The sequence below is a fragment of the Fistularia commersonii genome, chromosome 4 (genome assembly GCF_037954325.1).
Source record: "Fistularia commersonii isolate RoL2024-O1a breed Wild chromosome 4, RoL_Fcom_v1.0, whole genome shotgun sequence".
In the NCBI taxonomy this organism is placed as follows: Eukaryota; Metazoa; Chordata; class Actinopteri; order Syngnathiformes; family Fistulariidae; genus Fistularia; species Fistularia commersonii.
The window spans coordinates 21138257-21159912 of NC_141287.1; the positions used below are offsets into that span (position 1 = coordinate 21138257).

A 21656-nucleotide genomic window follows, 5' to 3' on the forward strand; every position below is an offset into this window, starting at 1 on the left:
TCTTTTTTGATTTCTTGCATTAGTAATCATGTTCTTTTCAAGTTGGGAAACGGTATTTCGCACACGCAAGTTGCAGAATTTCCTGTATGACGTTGAAAGAGGGGGTATATTCAGCAGTGGAAAAACATTTTAAAATATGAATAGCAATACAATGGAAATGGCATCATAATAGGTAAATGAAAGCTTGATTAACAAAAAGAAAAAAAACAACTTTTTTCTATTAAATTGTCCGAAATTAGCCGAAACAAATAGACATTGGAAATAACTTTCCTGAGTGACAGGCAGAGGATGAGCGTTGCCTAGCAACCGTACGACGCTTCCCTCCTTACCGGAAGTACGTGGCTGTGGCTGCGACCGAGGCGGAAATATGGCGTACAGAGAATTGCATTGGCCAGCCGCAGTTCTTTCTTCATGCTTTCACTCTGCCACATTTCTCTTGTCCGTTTGCCTCGCCCTGCTGGTGGTGGAAAGAATAAACGCGGACAATGTGTTCGGCGCGGCCCAACAGTCCGCCGCGCCCGCCGCGGTTGCCAGGAATCTACGGTGAGCACACCGGCGGGTTGTTCGCTGTTAGCTAGCATGTTAGCACACTGAGGCTAACGCCGCTTAGTTGACCTCGCTTATTAATATAACCCTTTTTTTATTGCTTTAAAAGAAAACACCGGTACTGACGGTAAATATTTAAATATAACAGAATCTGGAACTGTGGCAAGAGGTCTTTGTTGTTTTCCAGATATTTCATTTACGAATTGAAGATACTTCTTAGCCTCTGTGTCAGTGGGAGTGAGTGGGCTCACAGCGGGAAACGTCAAGGTTTACGTGTCAAACATACATCGGTTTTTATTCTTTAGGTTGCCAAAATATAAAGTGTTTTGTTTTCATAACATTATAACTGCACCAGAAATAGGAAGGACGATGCAGTGGCTACTCTGGCTGCATTATTATTATTCATTATCACCCACGCAACGAGAAAACAAACAAATAAAAAAATACCCCTCAATACCCAGAAGTCAATCTATTCTATTTATGAAAACACAGCACAAATATATATATTTTTTTCTGTTATTTATTAAACTTCATTTTCTCAATGTGAGAAGCTACAAACTTAGTTCAAAGTAGAGATAATGGATGCGTTGAATCCAGAAGATTAGGTTTTCCGCGTCGAGTTCTCAGCCAGAAGGTGTTCAGAATTAATAGAACCGGGACGGAAGCATTTAAATGGTATGAAAATTTGAGTTGGACATATTTTAAATGTGATTAAAGCAAGCCTCTTATTTTGTTAATCGTCAAGAGAGCTCCTTTTTCCAGCTGAACATTGGTGAGCAAGAGCTCTCATCCCCCTCTTCTTTTTTCCTTTCAGCTACCTGTTGTACGACGTGAACCCTCCAGAGGGCTTCAACCTTCGGAGAGATGTTTATATCCGAATGGCATCCCTTGTAAAATCTCTAAGGAAGGAGGGGGACGACTGGGTCCTAGTTCTGCCCCCCTGGGGTCGTCTGTATCACTGGCAAAGCCCCGACATCCATCAGGTCGGGATCCCTTGGGGAGCCTTTTTCAGCCTCACCAGCCTGCAGGTCAATGTACCCGTGATTGAATACGAGGAATTCATAGCCGGTGAGCTTCTCCATTCGACCGACGGCATGAAATATCGTATCCGACCGCAGGGGTGGCTAGACTGCTAATATACGGGTAATGTGTGATTGGCACATTTGTCCTTCACATCGAACAAACACCAAGACTGTGTTTTTGCCTTCGGGTCTAGAGAACGGAGGTCCGTTTATTGATCAGGTTCTGGTGCTGCAGAATTATGCGGAAGGATGGACTGACGGGAAATGGGAGGAGAAAGTGGATGAGCGGCCATGCATTGAGAAAATGATGTACCACAAAGATAAGCAGGGCTACTACAGGTAAAGCAACGTCATGTGTAAATTTGTGTAAGTGTCTTAAAACTCTTAAAACATTTCTTGCAGATATTTACATTCTCATAAGACCATCCGGATGAATAGGAGCTGTCTTTTAGAATTACTTGACACAATGGTGATTGATCATGTGTCTGCTGATCAACAATATTTTCAAATTGGAAGCTGCAAGAGCCTTGTTGTTATTTTCCATCTTGTATGCCAGAGAAAACCCTTTTTACTGAAAAGAATATGCACTAGCAATTGATAGGGATGGATCATTTTTGATCGCGTTGATAAAACCTACCCCGTCTCTCCTCATCTGACTGCCTCATCCATCTTGTTTTGTGTTTTTTGCCTCGAAGGGGCTGGTTTTGGGGCTTCGAGGAAACCAGGGCTCGGAACGTGACGTGCATATCAGCCCAAGGCCACGCTTCCATCATGTCCCCTGTTCTTCAGAAGAACTTTACAGTGACGTGAGTTCTCAAAGCACAATTCTGGTATAAAATAATATTTCTTTCACGCACACGCAAAAAGATCTGTTTCTTGAGTTTTGAAATAATTATCATTCTCTTTTTGAATATTATTTTGTGTTCCATTTGAATTAAAAACAGCAACGATAAGAGGTTCATTGTGTTTTTTTTTCTTTTTTTTTGTTTTTCCCCCAATTTAATATCGAGCACCCTGTGCATCTATTCCTTATAAACCAACACCTGTGCGAGAAAACAAATAGTCAGTCGAGTAGTTTACTGCTTAACTGTATTAGAAATACCTAAATAGCCCTATAAAAAAATCTGAATACTACGATGCTTTTTACTCATTAGATTTTATTACAATTCAGAACAGAATCACTTACTGCGACGTTTTAAACTTATTTCATTTTATGTTTATTCCATCCCTTGGTGTAGGAAAACGGATGAGATTAATCCCAATAATCTCTGGCTATTTACATAAGGTACTAATTTTACATCAATATGTTGCAATTGCTATATTTATCTATCTCGTTCAGTGAACCCAACTGTGACAAATTATTTTGCAAGTGGTCTACATAAACTTGACATCGGGAAAATATGACAAATACTGAAAAAAGTTAATGTCAAATTAATCATGAATAAATGAATGAAAATTAAAATAGTTCATACAAGATAAACACTATTAAAATGGTTAATGAAGCCATTCGGCCGACAAGTGAGAGAGCGTGAAAACATTAGCGCATGTTCCCTTTGCTCATTTACGGGCTGTTAGTTCTGTAAATCAGATAAATATGACCGTTAACAAGGGATGTATTCACAATGACAACTCGACCTAATACATATTGGTTATTGAGCATGAAACTCTGGATAAGGGAACCAAAATCAGTGAGCAGCCGAAAGGTGATTCCTCTTTATCGTCCGTTCATGGTAGTATAACTTGCAGTCTCGGAGAGCTACACGTGTTTGTGCACTGCTGTTTTGCAGGTCGGTAATGCTCGACCGAGCGGAGACTCTCCTCCATGATCACTATGCAGGGAAGGATTACTGGGATGTAAGTCAAGCAATGGGCTGATGTCACAGCTAAGTTGTTGGTGTCGGTGAAACGTTGTCCTTGATCAAATCCTCTGCTCAGCATCAGCAGATGTTGGTTCCTTAATATGTGCGACGTTTGATTGGAAAATACGTTTTTGTGAAAGGGAACGCTGTCCTGTCTGTTGGTAGACCAGGCGCAGTATGGTTTTTGCCAAGCACCTGCGACTCCTGGGTGACGATTTCAGGGCAAAGCACCTGAACTCCACAGATGATCGCGACCGCACCGTCTACAGTGAGGACTGGACTCGCATGAAAGTGAGTATTTACACGATCAGCTGTCAATATGGCCTTTCACATCTCAATGTCTGGTTTCCGTTCCATGAATAATCCCTCCTTCAATGAATTCAAGTCATGCTCTTTTTCTTTGTGAGATATTAAGACACTACAGATTTTTTCCATCCAGACCGATTTTCAAGCTTCAATTTTTTATGTACTAAATAATCCATTCATAATGATAATAATTCAGTGAATATATTCTACATAATCATAACATTTAGATTAAAAAAATAATTACCGTAATTTCCGGACTATTGAGCGCACCTCAATATAAGCCGCAACGGCTAGCCGATCGCTATCTTGGACTTCCTCCTGTGCGCTAAAACCGTCATTGTCGTCTGATGTGACGGGGATAAATGTTTTAGCGGCGTCAAGCTCGTTAGCCCCCCCCCCCCAAAAAGTCCATATATTAGCCACATCGTTGTTTAAGTGAAAAAAGTTGCGGTTTATCGTCCGGAAATTACAGTAATTCTTTCATTGAATGACAAAGCGTAACAAAAACCGAGTCTCACTAAAACACATTTCTTACTTTCTTTCGGTGTCACGTTCTTCATTGTGTACTCAGGCAAAGCCGGGCTCGGCCAAAGGTGGCCCGTACCTGGGCGTCCACTTGCGCAGGAAGGATTTCATCTGGGGTCACAGAGAGGACGTCCCCAGCCTCAAAGGGGCCGTCAAAAAGATCCGCAGTCTGATGAAGAAGAATAATCTCGATCTGGTTTTCGTTGCAACAGATGCGGACGAGGAGGGTAACGAAGCATCTCCAGTTTTAGAGCAACATGTCGATGTCAAAGGATATTTTCAAGAACCAAGTAGTAATTAAACACAGATAATCCCTTCAAATGTTTCTAAACTATACTCTGAATGTATTCCCGTAGAACTGAGGGAGTTAAAAAGATTGTTGCCGGAAATGGTGCGGTATCATCCATCCGCAGAGGACCTGGAGCTCCTGAAAGATGGAGGCGTGGCCATCATTGACCAGTGGATTTGTGCCCACGCCAGGTAACCGAATGTTCATTAGATCAGTGTTTCCCAACCTTTTTTGAGCCACGGCACATATTTTACATTAGAAAAATCACACGGCGCACCACCAAATAAATATGTCAAAAACATTTTTTTAACGAATTAGAATGAAACCGTAGTCTCAATTTACTTAGTGTGAAATCTAATATATCTAATATCTGTCGATTCGTGAAGTCGCATTGCAAATTTCCCACTGATGTGCAACTTTTCCAGAACACTTATTTCAATATCCGAAGACATGACATCAATATGTCTGAAAATGGTATTATTTCAGAGAACTCTGGCTATTTCTTTATCAACGCCAGAGCCGAGCATTTCTTCTACAATGATTTTTCCGACAGGTAGTATTAATGTTTTGCTACGGTGTGTGGCTTTTTGGATTTAGGGATGAGTTCAGCAACTTTATAGGAAGCTTTCACTGCTTTCTCACTCGTCTTGGTAGTTTTTAAAAATGTATCCCGCAAAGCGTCACTAATCACTCTGATACACAGATGCACAGGTTAATTCACTACCCGTTGCCATGGAATGTGCACGCTGCCCACATAGACATAGGACGACACATTATTTGCGTTGGATAAATAATTTTCGGACCAATCGGGTGAAAGTGGGCATTTTTCCACGGCACACCTGATGATCTCTCACGGCACACTAATGTGCTGCGGCACAGTGGTTGGGAAACACTGCATTAGATCATATTCGTTTTATCAAATAGTCACCTGTTAACGATCACCAAATGTCAGGTGTGTTTCCCACATCCTGCCCGGAAAGCCTGACAGACAGTAGAAGAACCGAAAGGTGTTCTTTTTTGTGCAGTAAAGTAGCTTTAAATCCAACGGGTCAATAATAAAATGACCGGATTAAACGGAGCTACTGAAAACAGGAAGACGGTAGTCCTTCATTTATTGCGGGGAAACATGCGAAAAATGTTATGTTCTAGAACTGTCCGCGATCAATGAAAATCCGCAAATTAGTGACCATGGTTTTTTCCTATTATTTATACATATTTTAAATCTTTATGACCCTCCCCCACACCCTTATGAACCCTTCCCGTACTCTGAAAAACAGAGTAACGCTACAAGTAGTGATCTCAATACATGCAATGTGCCGGAGATGCAGAAAATGATGCTGAGCAAATCAGAGCCAAGGATACAGAATGCACATCTCTAATTGGTCACCAAAATAAGGAAATAAATTAAATAAAATAAAACGTATATAAAAATACATTTACACCGCAAAATACCCTGGATATGGTGAGAATTCAGCGATATAAAAAGTTACGAAGCCACGATTCAGTGAGAGTCTGCAAAAGGTCAGCCACGATATGGCGATATTCTATATATGAGCGTACACATTTAGTGTTGGGGGACTTTGTCAGGATTGGACTGGATTATTGTATTGATTGACCAAATGCAACAGTGGGACAGACCAAATGTCAGATTACCCCGGTTGATTTTCCTTCCGAGAATTTATTTTGAGCTTTTCGACAAACAAATTTGCAACAAGTGACCTTCAAATCCAACATCTTTGTAAACCGCGGTGAACCATACACAAGGAAATGAAGGCGGGATTCAAAAGGAGGTCGACATTTTTACTGAGACAGAAAACACACCAGTCGGACTCTGAACCGCACGAGTGTTTTGGGCCACGGCGGGTCGGCCGACTGCAAAAGCAGCCTGATCAAGCACGCGTCCATGAAAGCAAAGCCAAGCCATTTGAACCATGCCGGAGTTGAGTTGAGGTGTTGCGGCACCGGTTTCTCCGTGACCATTTCAGAACCTCTTCAAACCCAGCTGAGGTCAGGAGGCACTTCAGCTATTGTTGTCTTAAGTGTTCATGGTCCTCCATAAACGTCTGGTCGAAGGCTTTGAAAAGTAAACTTGTGTGTTACCCGTCAGCTCTCTTGCCAACAGGGTTATTTATTATCTCTTGGGTGTTTTTGTATAAATAGGGAGGCGGAGGGTTTGTTGTGCGTCATAATGGACTTCCTCTTAACGTTCCTCATGTTTGGGCCATGATTCCTATCTCTGCACGCCACCTACCGGACCGCAATGTATTTCCCGTCTCGTTCAATCTGTATTATTTCTTGTATTTTCTCAGGTCCTTCATCGGCACGTCGGTGTCCACCTTCTCTTTCCGGATCCACGAAGAGCGTGAAATCCTGGGTTTCGGCCCCAAAACGACGTACAACCGCTTCTGTGGGGACGCCGAGAAGGAGTGCGAGCAGCCCACACACTGGAAAATAGTTTACTGACCCAACGTCAGGATTTTTGGGGTCACACACAAGTGCCAGGGAGTGGAGCCGGACACGCCGTTCGTACGGAACTCACAAGAAATCTGTGTCTTTATTTTTTTATGGATCCTGGTGGATCCGTGCAGTTCTGCAGAGTTTGCAGGGACTCAGCCGGGCCGCCACGTGCATCACTGAGATATTCAAAAAATGACTTTACTATGGATCAGTTATGACAGCTCAGCCTTGCACATATTATTTATTTTAGAATATTCTGTAGAGATGTGTCTCCCCGTGACTGAAGCGATCAAGATCGAAAAAAGCTGCGAGTAGTTTAGAATAAAGAGACACGATTCTTTATGTACTCGATTTGTTTACAACCACCCTCCCCCTTTATGTGACTGCATGCAGTACCAGTATTACTTTTTACCACACAGTATCACCCATGACCAGGGGTGGGCAGTTATTTTGGCTGGCAGGCCACATTTCTTATTTCATTTTAATGCGTGGGCTAACTAGCTGTCATGTAAATTGAACAAAATGAAAATTGCAATTTAAATAATTCCTTTTCTTTTGGCATTTTATTTCAACTTTTAAATCATTCACGATCATATAAATGTACCGACATTATTTTGTATGTAATCGTTCATACAAAATTGAACAAAAGCAAAAAATAAGGAGTTTATAAATTCCATATTGATTGAAAATACTTAGAATATTCAAAGAAAATAATTTGGCGGGACGGATAAAAAATAAAAAAAGAGCCGAATGACATCAGAGACGCCAAGTCAGGTATTATAAAGTTTAAAATGACAGTGTTATTACAATTTTCTACAACGGTACCGTCTTTCCTTGCACATGCAAAACACCACTCGAGCGTTTAACCGCAAGACACAAATACGTGTTCATGAATACAGAGAGAAGACAAAATGTGTTCCTGCCAGTCAACACTTAGCAGCATAAAGGAGTTTCCTTTTTCAATCTCAAACCTTTACGCCACTTTCATTAAAACAAAAAAAAAAAAAACCTGTCCAGTCATTGTAATTTTATTGGTCGGCACGGTGACGCTGGATGATAGCCCACACACACACACACACACACACACAGTGCAGGATAAGAGGTCTAGATAGTAATGTGAAATGTCCAATTGTGTAACCCAGGTGTTGTTTACATTTTTCAGTTTTGTGCTGATATTGATGTTTTGGCCTTGGAATAGCAGATCTGCAGGCGCAGGTCAGCGAGCAGCAACACGACTCTAGTGTCATCAGGAGAGAAAACCAGCACGACAACCCTCATCGCAGCATTCTTCTGTCATTTTGAGTCTCTTCTTTATCTTAACAAAGCAGGGTTTCAGATGTCGCTTGTTCCCACGTCGTGCTCCACCCAGCCGTCTATTGTCTCTCCTAATGTCTGCAATGGAGAGAATGCACATCGTAGGAGTCGTCTATCAGACTGTCTTCATTCAGGCTTGGAAACTCACACCCGTGCTCTCCATCCATACACAGCGTTCCTGCTCTGATCACTATCTCCAGAAAACACACTTCAACCCAAATACATAGGAGGTGAATCTCACGCAGCTAGACATTTTCAAGCATTCAGATGTTTTGATGCAAATCCTTCCCCGTGATTCAGTGAATTTCCCTGGTGTCCGATCTCTCATCACGAGAAATACTGGCAGCGTGGCGTAAACGTCCCCGCGGATTCCTCACATGTTGGTGTGACTTTTCCCCTCGGAGGTTTGTTTCTCCCATAACACCTGGGCGGGCGGGTTGGATGGGAAGCTTGCCGAGGGGAAATCATTCAAGATTGTATACGAAAAAAATATGACAGAATAAGAATTGGACATTAAAATTTGGCACAATTTTTATGATATACCTTTAGGCGAGTTCGCCCAAGGGACATCATTTAAGATTGTAAAAAAAAAAATAAAATAAGACGGAATAAAAATTGTTCATTAAAATTTCAAACTATTTTTGTGATATAGCTTTAGGCAAGTTTCCCCGGGGGAATCATTCAAGATTGTAAAAAAAAAAAAAAAATAAGTCAATAAAAATTGGACATCAACATTGTAAACTATTTTTCTGATTTACCTTTTGGCAAGTTTGCCCAGGGGAAATCATGCAAGATTGTAAAAAAACCAGGAAAAAGACAATAAGAAATTGGACATTTAAATTTAAAATTATTTTTGTGATCTACCTTTAAGGCAAGTTTGCCCAGGGGAAATCATGCAAGATTGTAAAAAAAAAGGCAGAATAAAAATTGGACATTAGAATTTTAAACTATTTTTCTGATTTACCTCTTGGCAAGTTCACCCAGGGGAAATCATGCAAGATTGTAAACAAAAAAGGAAAAAAGAAAATAAAAATTGGACATTAAAATTTTAAATTATTTTTGTGATCTACCTCTAGGCAAGTTTGCCCAGGGGAAATCATGCAAGTTAAAAAGGAAAAAAATAAATAAAAAGTGGACATTAAAATTTTAAAGTATTTTGTATTTTTAAAGACTTTGTTTGAAATCCTTAAAGGCATGAACAAAAAAAGAAAATCAGTTCATTTTGCCCCTTGTGGGAATACAATATAAATGCAAGTTTTGGCTCAATCAGAAATCATGACTACATGCTGTCATTGCTACTTAACTGTGCAACTTTTGGATTTAAATCACACACAAATTCCACCCATCTACTCCATGTTGATCACACCCGAATAACAACCATCTCAAACCCCAACACATGGGGCCCCCGATAGCATCAAGGCATACATACAATGCACATTTCAACAAGAAGGGGGAGTGTTGTGGTGGAGGCTCTGATGGCTGTGCATGGAACACACCTCCGTGGTCGGGTGTTGTGTAAGATCGAAGCTTTTCCCGCCCCGCCCTGCCGGCTCGGGTCTCACACTCGACGGCCGCCTCCTCGCTCCGCCCCCGGGCCTCCATCCACCTGCGACGCTCTCAACACCTTCATTCGTGTCCATGATTTTACCCTTGATGGAGAGGATTAACCCCCTGTAGCACCATGTCTTCTACAGGCGACTGAGGAACCCCAACAAGACTTGATCAAGGAGCTGCTCAGGTAAGTCCACCCTTTTCTTGTGTTATTACTGAGTATTAATGTCTGGAGAGAAGACACCCAAGAGAAGGTGTGTCTAGTTTGAAGGTTTTGTTTTAAACAGCTGAAATAGAAATACTGACATAAATAAGTGTGATTTCATGGTTCGTCGGGATGAGAATATGTGCAAAAGCAAATTCACAGAAGATAAGAGATCAAGTTTGAGATGGAAACAACAATAAAACTGAAATCATTTCAAGACATTTCCTTGTTGACACATTCTGACCAATGGGCCTTGTGAAAATTTCAATATTTCAAATATTCCCTGTATTTTAATTTAATTGACTGAATCGAGGAGGTTTGCTTTGGAGTTTAGATTATTATTCCAAACATGGATCAGTATTTTATGGATTAAAAAACAAAACAGCGGACATAAAGCCTCCCTTAACGTTGTAGTTTAACAGCCAAGGCATCGGTGAGATTACCCAGGAGGCAACAGGTTTCCCGGGAGCGTCACCATCTGAATCACCATCATCATAATTAGGCTTATAATAATATCTGTCTTGGACCCGGTTCGCTGTCGGGAAAGCGTTGGACATTTCCCTGTAGGCCGGAACTTTAAATTTTGAACTTCTAGTCAACTCGTGTTTGTGCCAAATTCTAGCAAAATGCGATTTTAACGAGAAAAAAGCCTCTACCGGCCGTGTCCTGAATCCACCGACTCTGTGAGGGAATGACGTCCAGGTTTTGGATTTAACAGACACAAAAGCCTCTTTTTAAAATTTCAGAGTTCTCTGATGGCGTTCTTCCGGCAGCTGCGGCTGCTTCTCTGGAAGAATGGTCTGTTGGCCATCAGACAACCGGTGAGTGACAAAAAGATTTTTATTTTATTTTATTTTATTTTATTTTATTTTATTTTCGTTATTATTATCATTATTGTTATTATTGTTATTATTATTATAATTTTATTATTATTTTATTTTATTTAATTATTGTTATTATTATTATTGTTATTATTTATTTTATTTCATTTTATTTTATATTATTATGCTTTTTTTTTTTTTTACATTTAAGCAGGTTACAGGGCGAGGATTTTCACTGCATTCATTACATGCTGTTTTTGTTTTCTTTTTTGTTCGGTATCGCGTCTCGTTCCAAAGCTGTGGTCACTGACCCTCATCATCTGGCCGCTGATCATCTTCATCATCATCGCTGTCACCCGAATCCAGTTCCCGCCCATCGTCAAAGAGACGTGTAAGTGTAAAAGAAAAAGAGAGGTGTTTTGCGTGTTTAGTTTGTTTGTTGTTGTCAAAATATGTTGTTAAATAATTCCGACTATGATATGAATGCCACTGCAACTAAAGGAATGAGGGTCATATTCAGTTTGCTTGAGTTTGCGGTGTTTTCCCCGAACTCTTGGCCCAGCAGTCAACCTGCGGCGCAACAGGGGACAATCCAATTTCACAATCAGAGTAAACGAAGGGACGGCTTCTTCAAACAAGCCCCGTCCTTGAGACGTAAGCCCATCTCTTAACCATTGATGGGATGTTTGAAGTCCTTTCACCGATTGAGAGATCGTGTCTATTTCCTGGAACGGCTCTTTCTTCTCGGGGGCAAGGAGGGGGGAGGGGGTCAAAGGTCGTGATTGTACTTATCGCTCCAAGGAGCGCATCGGCTTGTTTTGGAAGAAGGATCGCCCATCCCAAAAAAAAAACGACATTACATCAGAGCGTTTATTCATGAACTTCCGGACGGGGTTGCCGCCTGTTTCCCGTGGCAACCGTTCATTACACGAAGCCAAGAACCCAAGATCTGCAGTGTCCCTGCAGAATCTCTTTGTCCTGGAACGTCACTAACGTTTGTCCTGTCCTTTGGCTGCTCAAAGCCGCCCTCAGATTCTGCCCTACTATTAAGTGAAACCAATAACCCTTCCTCTTTTGTTTGGTCTTTTTTTGTGGGATCAGTTTCCCAGGACACAGGGATTTGTAAGTAATATAATAGCTCCCTATAATGTTTAAAAGCTCCATTCAATCCAAACAACGGGAAGTTTTTTTTCCGGTGAAGTACCGTCTGGTGGAACTTTTGTTTTTTTTGTCGTCATCATGGCGTCTTTTTTGTCGTGTCATTGTCATCGACTGTTGAAGGACGGAAATATGAATGACTTATAGTCACAATTACATGACAACCAGGCCAATGAAATATGCAAGTATCATCACTGAGATCAGGAGATCATCACGGCTTCACTGAGGCAGAGGTGAGATCCTTGAATCCTCGACAGGAACCAATGAACAAATGAACGAATGAAAGAATGGATGAATGAACGAATGAAAGAATGGACGAATGAACGAATCAATGAATTAATGAATCAATGAATCAATGAATCAATGAATCAACAAATCAGTGAATCAACAAATCAATGAGTAAATGAATAAACGAATAAACGAATCAATGAATCAACAAATCAACGAATCAACAAATCAATGAATAAACGAATAAATGAATCAATGAATCAACACATCAACGAATCAACAGACCAACAAACAATGCTAGTGTTGTCTTTATTTTAAACTCTTCTGGTTCTGGCTCCCTTGCTTTCACCAGATGCCAGAATGTGCTTTATGGTTGCTGTTTGAGTGTTAAAGTATTTATATAAGTTCTGCACACTGTTTTGCTTTTGCGTCTCCACCAATTCAACTTAATGTTTAAATAAGAATAGCTGAAGCCATCTTCAGTAATTTCCCCCTTGGAGATCAATGCATTATTCTGATTATAAGTTCAATTCGCCTGATATCTTACTTTCATATTGCGTCAATTGGGTTTATTTTGTGTTTCTTTTTATCTTCTGTTTCGATTCCTTCCTTCATCCTTTGCGCAGGCTGTTAGACCCGTGCAACTGGAAAGGCGAGCCTTTAGACGACTTACCTTTGCCCAGAATATAAGGAATGACTGATCTTTCCAAGTAGTTGTAATACAAACAAAACATTGTTAACCCCTGCCTTTCGTTGTTATTTTAAAAATGATGTAATCTGCAGAATACAACGATATGGCTTTAAAACATGGAAATGATATCCTCGAATAATATCATATCTTTTGCCTCTGAATGAGTGGATTTGTGCTTCGGAAGCCGAACGGAGCCACAATCACAAACGTTCAACAGAAGTATCAAAGGAAATGTCGATAACACTTTTTATTTTTGTTTTTGTCACTTCTAGGCTACGTGGCGCCTCGGAACCTGCCCAGCACAGGATTCTTCCCCTTCCTGCAGACCCTGATGTGCAACACGGACAGCAGCTGTCATAACGCGTCACGCCTTGTGAGCCCATCCAGGTCCACCAGGACGTCCAGGGCTTCTTCCAGGTACCCCCTCCCGTCCGGGTCCAGACGGTCGCATTTTCGAGCACTTTTTCCCTTTTACTGCAGTATTTCTTCGTGCCGAATCTCGAATTATTGGGAACGAACGCCGCTGTTCATTATGAAAAGTGTCATCTTTCTCAGACACCTACTTTCATTTTGTGGTAATAAGAAACGGCCATTAAAAAATGATTAAAAAAAAACAATATATGCCTGTATACAGGACTGTCTCAGAAAATTAAAATATTGTGATAAAGTTCTTTATCTTCTGGAATGCAATTACAAAAACAAAAAAGTACTGTGTTAATAACAGCATCCAGAGAAGCAGCCATTATATAAATCTGTTTGAATGATGAATGAACCAGAAAAGTAGAAGTAAGTGTCAGATAATAATAATAATAATAATAATAATGATGGTGTATTTTGTTTACAGCGCCTCATTGGATACCCAAGGACACTTAAGACATATTCATATACTCAAAATAAAAAATTTAAAAGAAACAAGAAAAATAAAACCAATGCAAGTGATAAAGTGGCAAAAAATATATATCAATAATGGCTCAAAAAAATAGAGGGACCACTAAAATAACAGATCGGAGATGTGAATGAATTAAATATTCATATGAAATACTTTGTTCTTTACATCGTTGGATGTGCTGATTAAAAATCACACAAAAATAATCAGTGGAAATCAAATGTACAGGACTGTCTCAGAAATTTAGAATATTATGATAAAGTTCTTTATCTTCTGTAATGCAATTACAAAAACAAAAATGTCATACATTCTGGATTCATTACAAATCAACTGAAATATTGCAAGCCTTTTATTATTTTAATATTGCTGATTATGGCTTAGATCTTAAGAAAACTCCAAAATCCTATCTCAAAATATTAGAATATCATGAAAAAGTAATTAAGATAAGATAAGATAAGATAAGAACAACTTTATTAACCCCGAAGGAAATTGTTGTGCCAGAGTTACAGAAAATATAACAGTAATAAATAATAAAAAGAAAAAGGCAGAATAAAAAATGAAAATAAACTATAAACTATAAAGTGTCTCAGTGAAACTATAAAGTGTCTTAGTAGACAAGTGATAAAACTATAAGTGTCTTAGTAACAAGTGAGGTAAGGAGCGCACAATAGTATGATAAAAGGAAAAATTGTAGTGTAGCTGTTATGAAATGAAATATTGCACAGTTCTGAATATTGCACAGATAATTTTTTGTTTTTTTAATTGCATTACAGAAGATAAAGAACTTTACCGCAATATTCTAATTTTCTGAGACAGTCCTGTATATCTAAATGCGCTTTAGCATTACGATGCTAACCCAATGACCCGAATGACTCCCGGTGGGCCAAAACAAAACTCAGATGACGAGGCAAAAGTCGCGTCCTAATTCCTTCCTTCTTACCCTTCGGTCCGACAGGCCGAGCGACGGAGCCATGGCTTCGCCGCTGTCGGATCTGCTTCAAGGGGCGGATTTTCTCAGCTTCACGTTTCCAAAGGACTCCAGGAACGACCTGGCAGTGCTCTCGGAGACGGTGCACAGCATGTTCGGTCAGTGATCTCCCGGCGTCGGCGTCACTTTCCTTATCGAAGGATTGGCTTCGGGAGGGCTGGGTGACGGCGGAGGGGGTTAGAAATATGTTATTCAACATGTTCCTCATGCACGGGTTGCTACTGTCAATGCAACCTGTTGTAAACCCTCCAGTTTTCTCATGATTTGCATTCTCATCATCTGTTTGCATCGTCGTGTGCACTGAATCGAAAATATGTAAAGTAAATCCTAATACTATAACATTCATTAAAGGTAGTGTAAAATACTGCATTTACAGAGGTAAGCTGTACATTGAGCAACACGTTTGCCGTTTCTAAACGCTGGCGTTCATGCACATCCATGATAGTTTTCCTTCATGGACAACACAGATCTCCAGGTGAAAGGGAAGGTGTGAAGGTTTTAAGGTGAACAGGATTCAACCATCGCAGAAATGTTAACAAGTCTTGGAAGAAATAGCTTGTTTTGTTTTGGGCACTTCAGTGACGGACAGCAACTTTACGTCAGCTGTTTCTTTCAGCGCTGAACTTTTGGGTTACAGGTCTTTCTCATCAAGTCAAGACTCACAACGCGTCTCACATGAATACCACGAATGCATCTTTTCTGGGAGATGAGGTGGGTTTCGTCATTCCAGACCCTTCGGAAAACCGGAACGGCGTCCTGATCGAGTCCGATTTGTGTTTTTGTCTGTTGCGCTCAGCTGATGATCTCAGGCTAAAGCAATGTCTTCAAAAAACAAGTGCATTTGGAACAATAACACTTGGTTCTTTGTTATTCCGGCATACATGATCAAAGAGGAAGTTGAAAAAAAAAATACAATAAAATTAATCAAATTATATAAAAATATATTTTAAATTCCTCGTAAAGAAATGACTATATTCATCCACACCAGTGCTGTACGAAATAATTTCTTATTGACTAAGATTTATTTTCTCTTATAATATTTTTTCTCAGTTCTTTTGGTTTATAATAATAATAATAATAATAGTAATAATAATAATAGTAATAATAATAATCAAATAATAATAATAATGATAATAATAATAATAATAATAATGATAATAAAAATAATTAAAATAATAATGATTAATTATTAATAATAATATAACTATTATTATTATTACGATTATTATTAAGAATTATAATATAATAATTATTAATTATAATAATGATTAATAAACAATGATAAGTATAATGATAATTATAATATAATAATAATAATAGTAATAATAATACAATGTTTTCGTTTTGTTTTTAAGCAGATAGAGTGAATCTACTGTTATTTTCTGTGATTGGACTTGACATTTAGACATTGAACACTGTAAACAACGGCTTAGGATGAATGTTTATTCAAAATATCTCCTCCTGGCTGACTACTTTTCCCAACACTGGCCCGTACGAACCCGCTGACTCGCATCAATCACAGGAGGGCTTGGAGAAAATCCTGGAGTCGGTGAACCTGTTAAAGGGGACCATCTGTATGGTGGCTCTGCCCATGTTGGACAGCGGGTCGTCCGACCCTCTCGCCGATGCCGTGATGATGTTCTGCCGCTCCAACAGCTCCGTGTTCGAGGTCACTCTGCTGGCCCTCAATCAGGTACGTGAGAGGGTTTAGTTTGTAATCTTGAATCAACAGATCATAACTTGAAACACTGATACAAGAAGCATCAGTCAATGTTGACTCTATCCAAGGATCTCATGCAAATAGATTTATGACGGTGCCATTGGACAGTGAATTAAAAAAGAAAATACTAAAGCGACCGGTTTTTCGGTCTTGTGAGGAAATCCAACCGTCTCTTGTTGCAGAGATATCGGAATGAAGAGCGGCGGCCACAAATGAAACAGTAATCAGATTTCCAACTCCCGCTTTGAGTCTCGCCTCCTGGTGTCTCGGCAAGAGCCAAATGTCAAAAGCGACTTATTCACATTCGTCCTCGCTGTAAATTGATCTCCGTCAGGTTCTGACAGAGATGGTGACGACGAGACCGGACGACCTGGTGGTCGTCGCCGGAGTTGTGGTGTCGCTGTACGAACAGCTGCAAAATCAGACCTCGCTGTGGGAAAGCCTTCTGGACGTTCCTCAGCTCTTCTCTCACGGCGCCTTCGACCAACTGCTGGACACAACGCAGGCCCTCCTCACCAACATCCAGAGGTAATCTATGGGAGGGTTCCTTGTTGAGCACCTAGAAGCCAACCAAGGGCTTCAAGGTTCAATGCATGGAGTGTTTGACATTGTTCATCGCTGAGGTCCAGTTCCTCCGTATGAATTAGTCCGAGTGGGAATTTTCAGTGAAGACACCATGTTTGCATTCAAAAATATGCACGTTTGTCAGATTTTTTGTCGTTTTGTTGAGTGAGAAGGAAATCATTTCTCCTTCCATCTCTTTAGCGCCATGCACGTCATTAACACCAACTTCCCCGAGGCCGCGGATCAAATCTCCGCCGTCCGTCCGGTTCTGGCTGCAGGCATCAATCTGATTCACTACATTCACGACTGGCCTGGCAAAGGTACCGTGGCTATTTAACCCCCGTAGCAAATGAAGCTATCAGACCTACTGTAGCTGCAGCGCCTTCCGATCTTCTCACAATATATGCGGGAATGAAAATCTTCTCTGCAGAGAAATCTGAATGGAGACTTAAACTCTGTCCTCACTTTGTGATTTGACTCAGATGTTTCTGTTTCCCTCGGGGACATCGTGACATTGCCGAGCGGTCCGCTGAGTGAGACGGTCACGCAGGTTTTACAACGAGTCCAGATACCCCTTTACCAGGTATGCGGTCTAAACCGTTCCTTGCAGAAATACATGAGAAAGTGGAACGTTAAACATCCTACTGACATATGTTCTCAAACTTTTTTTTCCGTATTCAAAACAATCTCCTGCCAAACCGATGCTCCAGAGATAATCGAAGCGAACAGAAGGTTTGACCGTGTTCATCTCCTCCTCAGGCCGCCGGTCTGATGTTGGACAGAGAGGTCGTGCTTTCCTACCTGTGTAAAACCACCGACAAGTTTCCCTGGCTAGCGTTAGCGTGCAGCACCGGCGCCGTGGAGACGATCCTGGGGTGGATCGACCGAGACAAGTTGGCCGCGCAGGTGTGTCGGAACAACATGTACATTATATGTCGATAAACAAAGCACCGTTTGAGGGTCCGCGCGGTCAGTCGCCAGGCGACGGCCGTGGATGAAACGCTATCTTTTGATTTCTGTGCATCATTTGATCTAGCGCCACTTTCACAAGCAATCGCGATCAGCGTGTAGCAAAATAATTAGCCTACTAGACCGCGGAGAAGCTCCCAGCTGTAGCAACCAGCAAGAGCGAGTCCCAGGTTGCAGCGGCGGGGAGCGGCGAATGGAAGACGTCCAATTAGTGCTGTCGCTACGCTAGACGCGCTTGGATGCAGTAATTCCCAGCCAGGCTGCTCGCTGACGCTCTGGTTGCACCGTGTGCTCAGTCAAACAGTAAACTGGACATCGCTTGGTGATCAAGGGCTGATGGATTGCAATTAGTCGTATCATTCTACGGTCATTATGTCACAGTTAGAGTGAGGTACATTGTGTGTTAATGATGCATTGGAAAACCTTGTGACGCGTCTTGTGTGCTTGTGTGAAGGTTTTGCACGAGGTATCGATTTACGGCCACCGTTTCAGACGCGATGTGAAACCGCGACGTTCTTTTTCTTCCATTCAGCGTTCAGAGAGAAAGACTTGTAGGAATTCCGCATGCGTCCAAAGACCTCTTTTTGTAAACAAGGACCAAATTACCTTTACCATTCCGCGGTAACTTAAAATGGGTTAAAATTTCAGATCTGGGGCAGGTGGACGGATAACATATTTCCATTTCAAGCGCCGGACGGTTGCGAGGCGAATGGGTTCTACTACTGAGCGATAGTGTTTTTTTTTCATGACTTTTGGATTCGTCACTCGTTCCACCGACGGTATTCTACGCGTATTCTTGCATTTTTTTGGACGGTTAACCCAACCACGTCCTAATCCATCTTATGTACCAGCATAATGTTGGCAGCGGAGGTACGACAGGCATTTCAACTTGAATGACCTCATGTAGATACAAGTCTTGCGTCCGGGCCGGTCTAACTGGTCTGACCGAGTGACCTCACATTCTTAAAGCTATTGATTTTAACAGGCTGGAAAAGTACTCGATTATCAATCGAAACGATCTCGCCGCTGTGACTGTCGGTGTTGGCATGGCGATGAACTCGAACACCGTGATCCACACATGTTTGGAATGGCAATAATCTGGTTTTTCTCTTTCTTCTTGCCTCCGGTGATTAACAGGTGCTTCTGGAATGGAGCGCGAACGTCGCCCGCCACGATTTGTCCTTCGTCAGAGGTCTGCTCCACGGTCTGATGGGAGGTTCATCTCCCGGGGGGAACGGGAGCTTCGGCATTTTAAGGAACAAGCGCAGTGATGATACACGACCAGGAAGCACGGAGGAGGAGCTGTAAGTGCACGTGACACAAACCGGCAGCAGGATGAAGTCATTTCATACCAGAAAACCACAAGGTCATTTCTGAAGAGCCCCTAAAATGTTCAAAAATGGGGACGGGGGCGTTTCAGAAAGGATCTCCACTCAGTTTGGGGGTAAAAAACAAACAAACAACCATGTTTGTTGCATTGTTGCTCGTTTACATCGCTTTGTTTCCTCAAAATGGGCAGATTTTTGGGGGTCGGCCAAGTGGTGCTGGAAATCGTAAAAATGGTCCCGGAGCTGGATATGGTTGTTCAGGGTGTCCTTCGCACTGGCTTTCAGTCCTTTGTGACGGCAACACACACCCTTGAGACGGTAGGAGGTAAGCCCACCTGCTCACCGCCTGGATGTAAAATCCCCGAAAGACGCGTTCATGTTGACGGAGAAAGCTGTAAAAACGATGTCGCAGCCACGGCCATGAAAGAACCGCAGCTCTTTTATTGCAGCGGGCGAGGAGTCGCACAACGGCTCAGCCCCTATTATTCTCTCTGCTTGGAACATATCCTGCGTGACCTGAATGGAGTGTGTGCGCACACACACCCACTCTTCAGGGGCTGATGAAAGAAGGAGGGCTATTGAGCAAAGAGGGACTTTAACACACATGCACACAATGAGAGTTATTATGGTCATATCTGAATAACCACTCCGAGATCAAGTAGACATCGTACAGCCAATCATAAATCATTCAAAAAAAACACACACACACACACACACACACACACACACACACATCCGCCGTCCACTCAGGGATGGATCAAAAAAGTCGACTCAGTACAGTTTGAAAAAATCCACGCGCTGAAAATGTTCCTAAAAGAAAGATTTATTTATTATCGTGTTGTTACATCGTAAAATGTAAAAACCGAAGCCCTCCGATCAAAATTTTTCGTCCCCATTTTCTGTAAATATGTAAAAAAGTTAGCGTTTAGCGGCTCTCGAAAGAGGGTGAAGATAATGCTAAAATGTTAAAATGTTAATATGACATGATATATATAACAAGATGTGCATGGAAAAAAATGGAGGGAATCGATCACATGACCGTTTTCTTCAGAAACAGGCTTGATCACACGCTTCCCGTAACCATCGCAAACATCATGCAGGAATACGTTTTTTGTGTTATATCTAAAATAATAATCAATCTTTTGGAGCCTTTTTTGTGTGTGTGGATTTTTCCAAACTCTTTGTAAATCAAGATTGCTCGGAGAGACGGCGTGAATGTTTATCAAGACAAAAACTCGCCGTGTAGCGGAAACAGAGGCCATCTTGAAGGAGCGTCTGTCAATCAAACCCAGCTGAGCGATGCCACACCTCACACACACACACACACACACACACACACACACACACTGCTGCATGACATCATTTGAATGGGAACTAATAATACGACACTGCCATGAGTGTCTCCATCAGCGCCACGCCACGCCACGCACTCGCCACGTTCTTCTCAATCGGCTCCTCCATATCATTTTCGCTCACACACACACACTCACACACTCTGTGGTTTCCAGGAATCCTGGGCCGTCTCCTGGATGATGCCGGTCAACTGCAGATGACTTTTCAGACTCTGCTGACAAACCAAACGGCGGCGAGCGTCTGGATCAGCCATGTTATGGACAGTGCGCTGGAGGTGGTGATGCAGGTGTGTGTGAAATGAAAAAACTGACAGAATCAAATGGGATTTTAGTCACAAAATGGAAAAACTTTGAAGTTTTTTTTTTGGTTTCTGATTCCCTAGAGTCTTGCGTCCGAGCCTGCGACCTGCGAGGAGGTCCTGGCTCCCCTGGAATGGCTGCTGTCCACTGAGAGCATTGATGTGGAGGTGTGGAGAACAATGATCTGCCAGAACCAAAGTTCTTTAGAAGAGCTCCTCCTGATGGAGTGGCAGCCTTGGCTCCAGAAGGTGAACGCTTCATCATATCCTCATCATTTCAACATCATGTTTGATCTTTATTTTTGGGATTTTTTGGAGCCGAAGAAGAATCTAAAGTAGTCCCGACGCCTTCGTTTCTGTTTCCAGTCATCGTTTTTTTTTTCAAGATTGAAATTTATGATAATGATTTCATCATTTGTTATTAATCTTTTACACTTTCTAACACACGCCTACGATGAACAAACGTTTCCTAGGTGGAGACAGATTTTTAAGTATTCAGTACCTCAATACTATATTTTTTAAATTGTATTGATTTTAAAATCTGATTTGAAAAGACAATTCCTGGTTTAGTTGTAGAT

At 41.4% G+C, this 21656-nt stretch overlaps 2 protein-coding genes across 3 annotated transcripts in view; both read left to right on the forward strand.

Moving 5' to 3' along the window:
- Positions 1 to 277: 277 nt before the first annotated feature.
- Positions 278 to 8015, forward strand: pofut2 (protein O-fucosyltransferase 2). Of its 2 annotated transcripts, XM_086145983.1 has the most exons (9): positions 279 to 543; positions 1361 to 1614; positions 1763 to 1907; positions 2264 to 2374; positions 3356 to 3422; positions 3593 to 3718; positions 4305 to 4485; positions 4615 to 4738; positions 6857 to 8015. In XM_086145983.1, the coding sequence occupies exons 1-9, from the start codon at positions 368 to 370 to the stop codon at positions 7008 to 7010; spliced, it is 1338 nt and encodes a 445-aa protein (XP_086002109.1). In that variant the 5' UTR covers positions 279 to 367; the 3' UTR covers positions 7011 to 8015. The 2 variants fall into 2 exon arrangements, with proteins under 2 accessions (XP_086002110.1, XP_086002109.1); XM_086145984.1 differs by lacking the exon at positions 3356 to 3422 and having other exon boundaries at positions 278 to 543; positions 3598 to 3718.
- A 1909-nt stretch (positions 8016 to 9924) lies between these two features.
- abca12 (ATP-binding cassette, sub-family A (ABC1), member 12) overlaps positions 9925 to 21656 on the forward strand; it is a 71091-nt gene continuing 59359 nt past the window's right edge. Inside the window, exons 1-15 of the mRNA XM_086145988.1 lie at positions 9925 to 10056; positions 10821 to 10895; positions 11193 to 11286; positions 13245 to 13389; positions 14814 to 14944; positions 15484 to 15557; positions 16369 to 16539; positions 16901 to 17094; positions 17332 to 17450; positions 17613 to 17713; positions 17890 to 18036; positions 19237 to 19403; positions 19619 to 19752; positions 20936 to 21066; positions 21163 to 21327. Of these exons, the coding sequence (XP_086002114.1) occupies positions 10830 to 10895; positions 11193 to 11286; positions 13245 to 13389; positions 14814 to 14944; positions 15484 to 15557; positions 16369 to 16539; positions 16901 to 17094; positions 17332 to 17450; positions 17613 to 17713; positions 17890 to 18036; positions 19237 to 19403; positions 19619 to 19752; positions 20936 to 21066; positions 21163 to 21327 (1839 nt within the window). The 5' untranslated portion in view covers positions 9925 to 10056; positions 10821 to 10829. The remainder of the gene's footprint in view (positions 10057 to 10820; positions 10896 to 11192; positions 11287 to 13244; positions 13390 to 14813; positions 14945 to 15483; positions 15558 to 16368; positions 16540 to 16900; positions 17095 to 17331; positions 17451 to 17612; positions 17714 to 17889; positions 18037 to 19236; positions 19404 to 19618; positions 19753 to 20935; positions 21067 to 21162; positions 21328 to 21656) is intronic.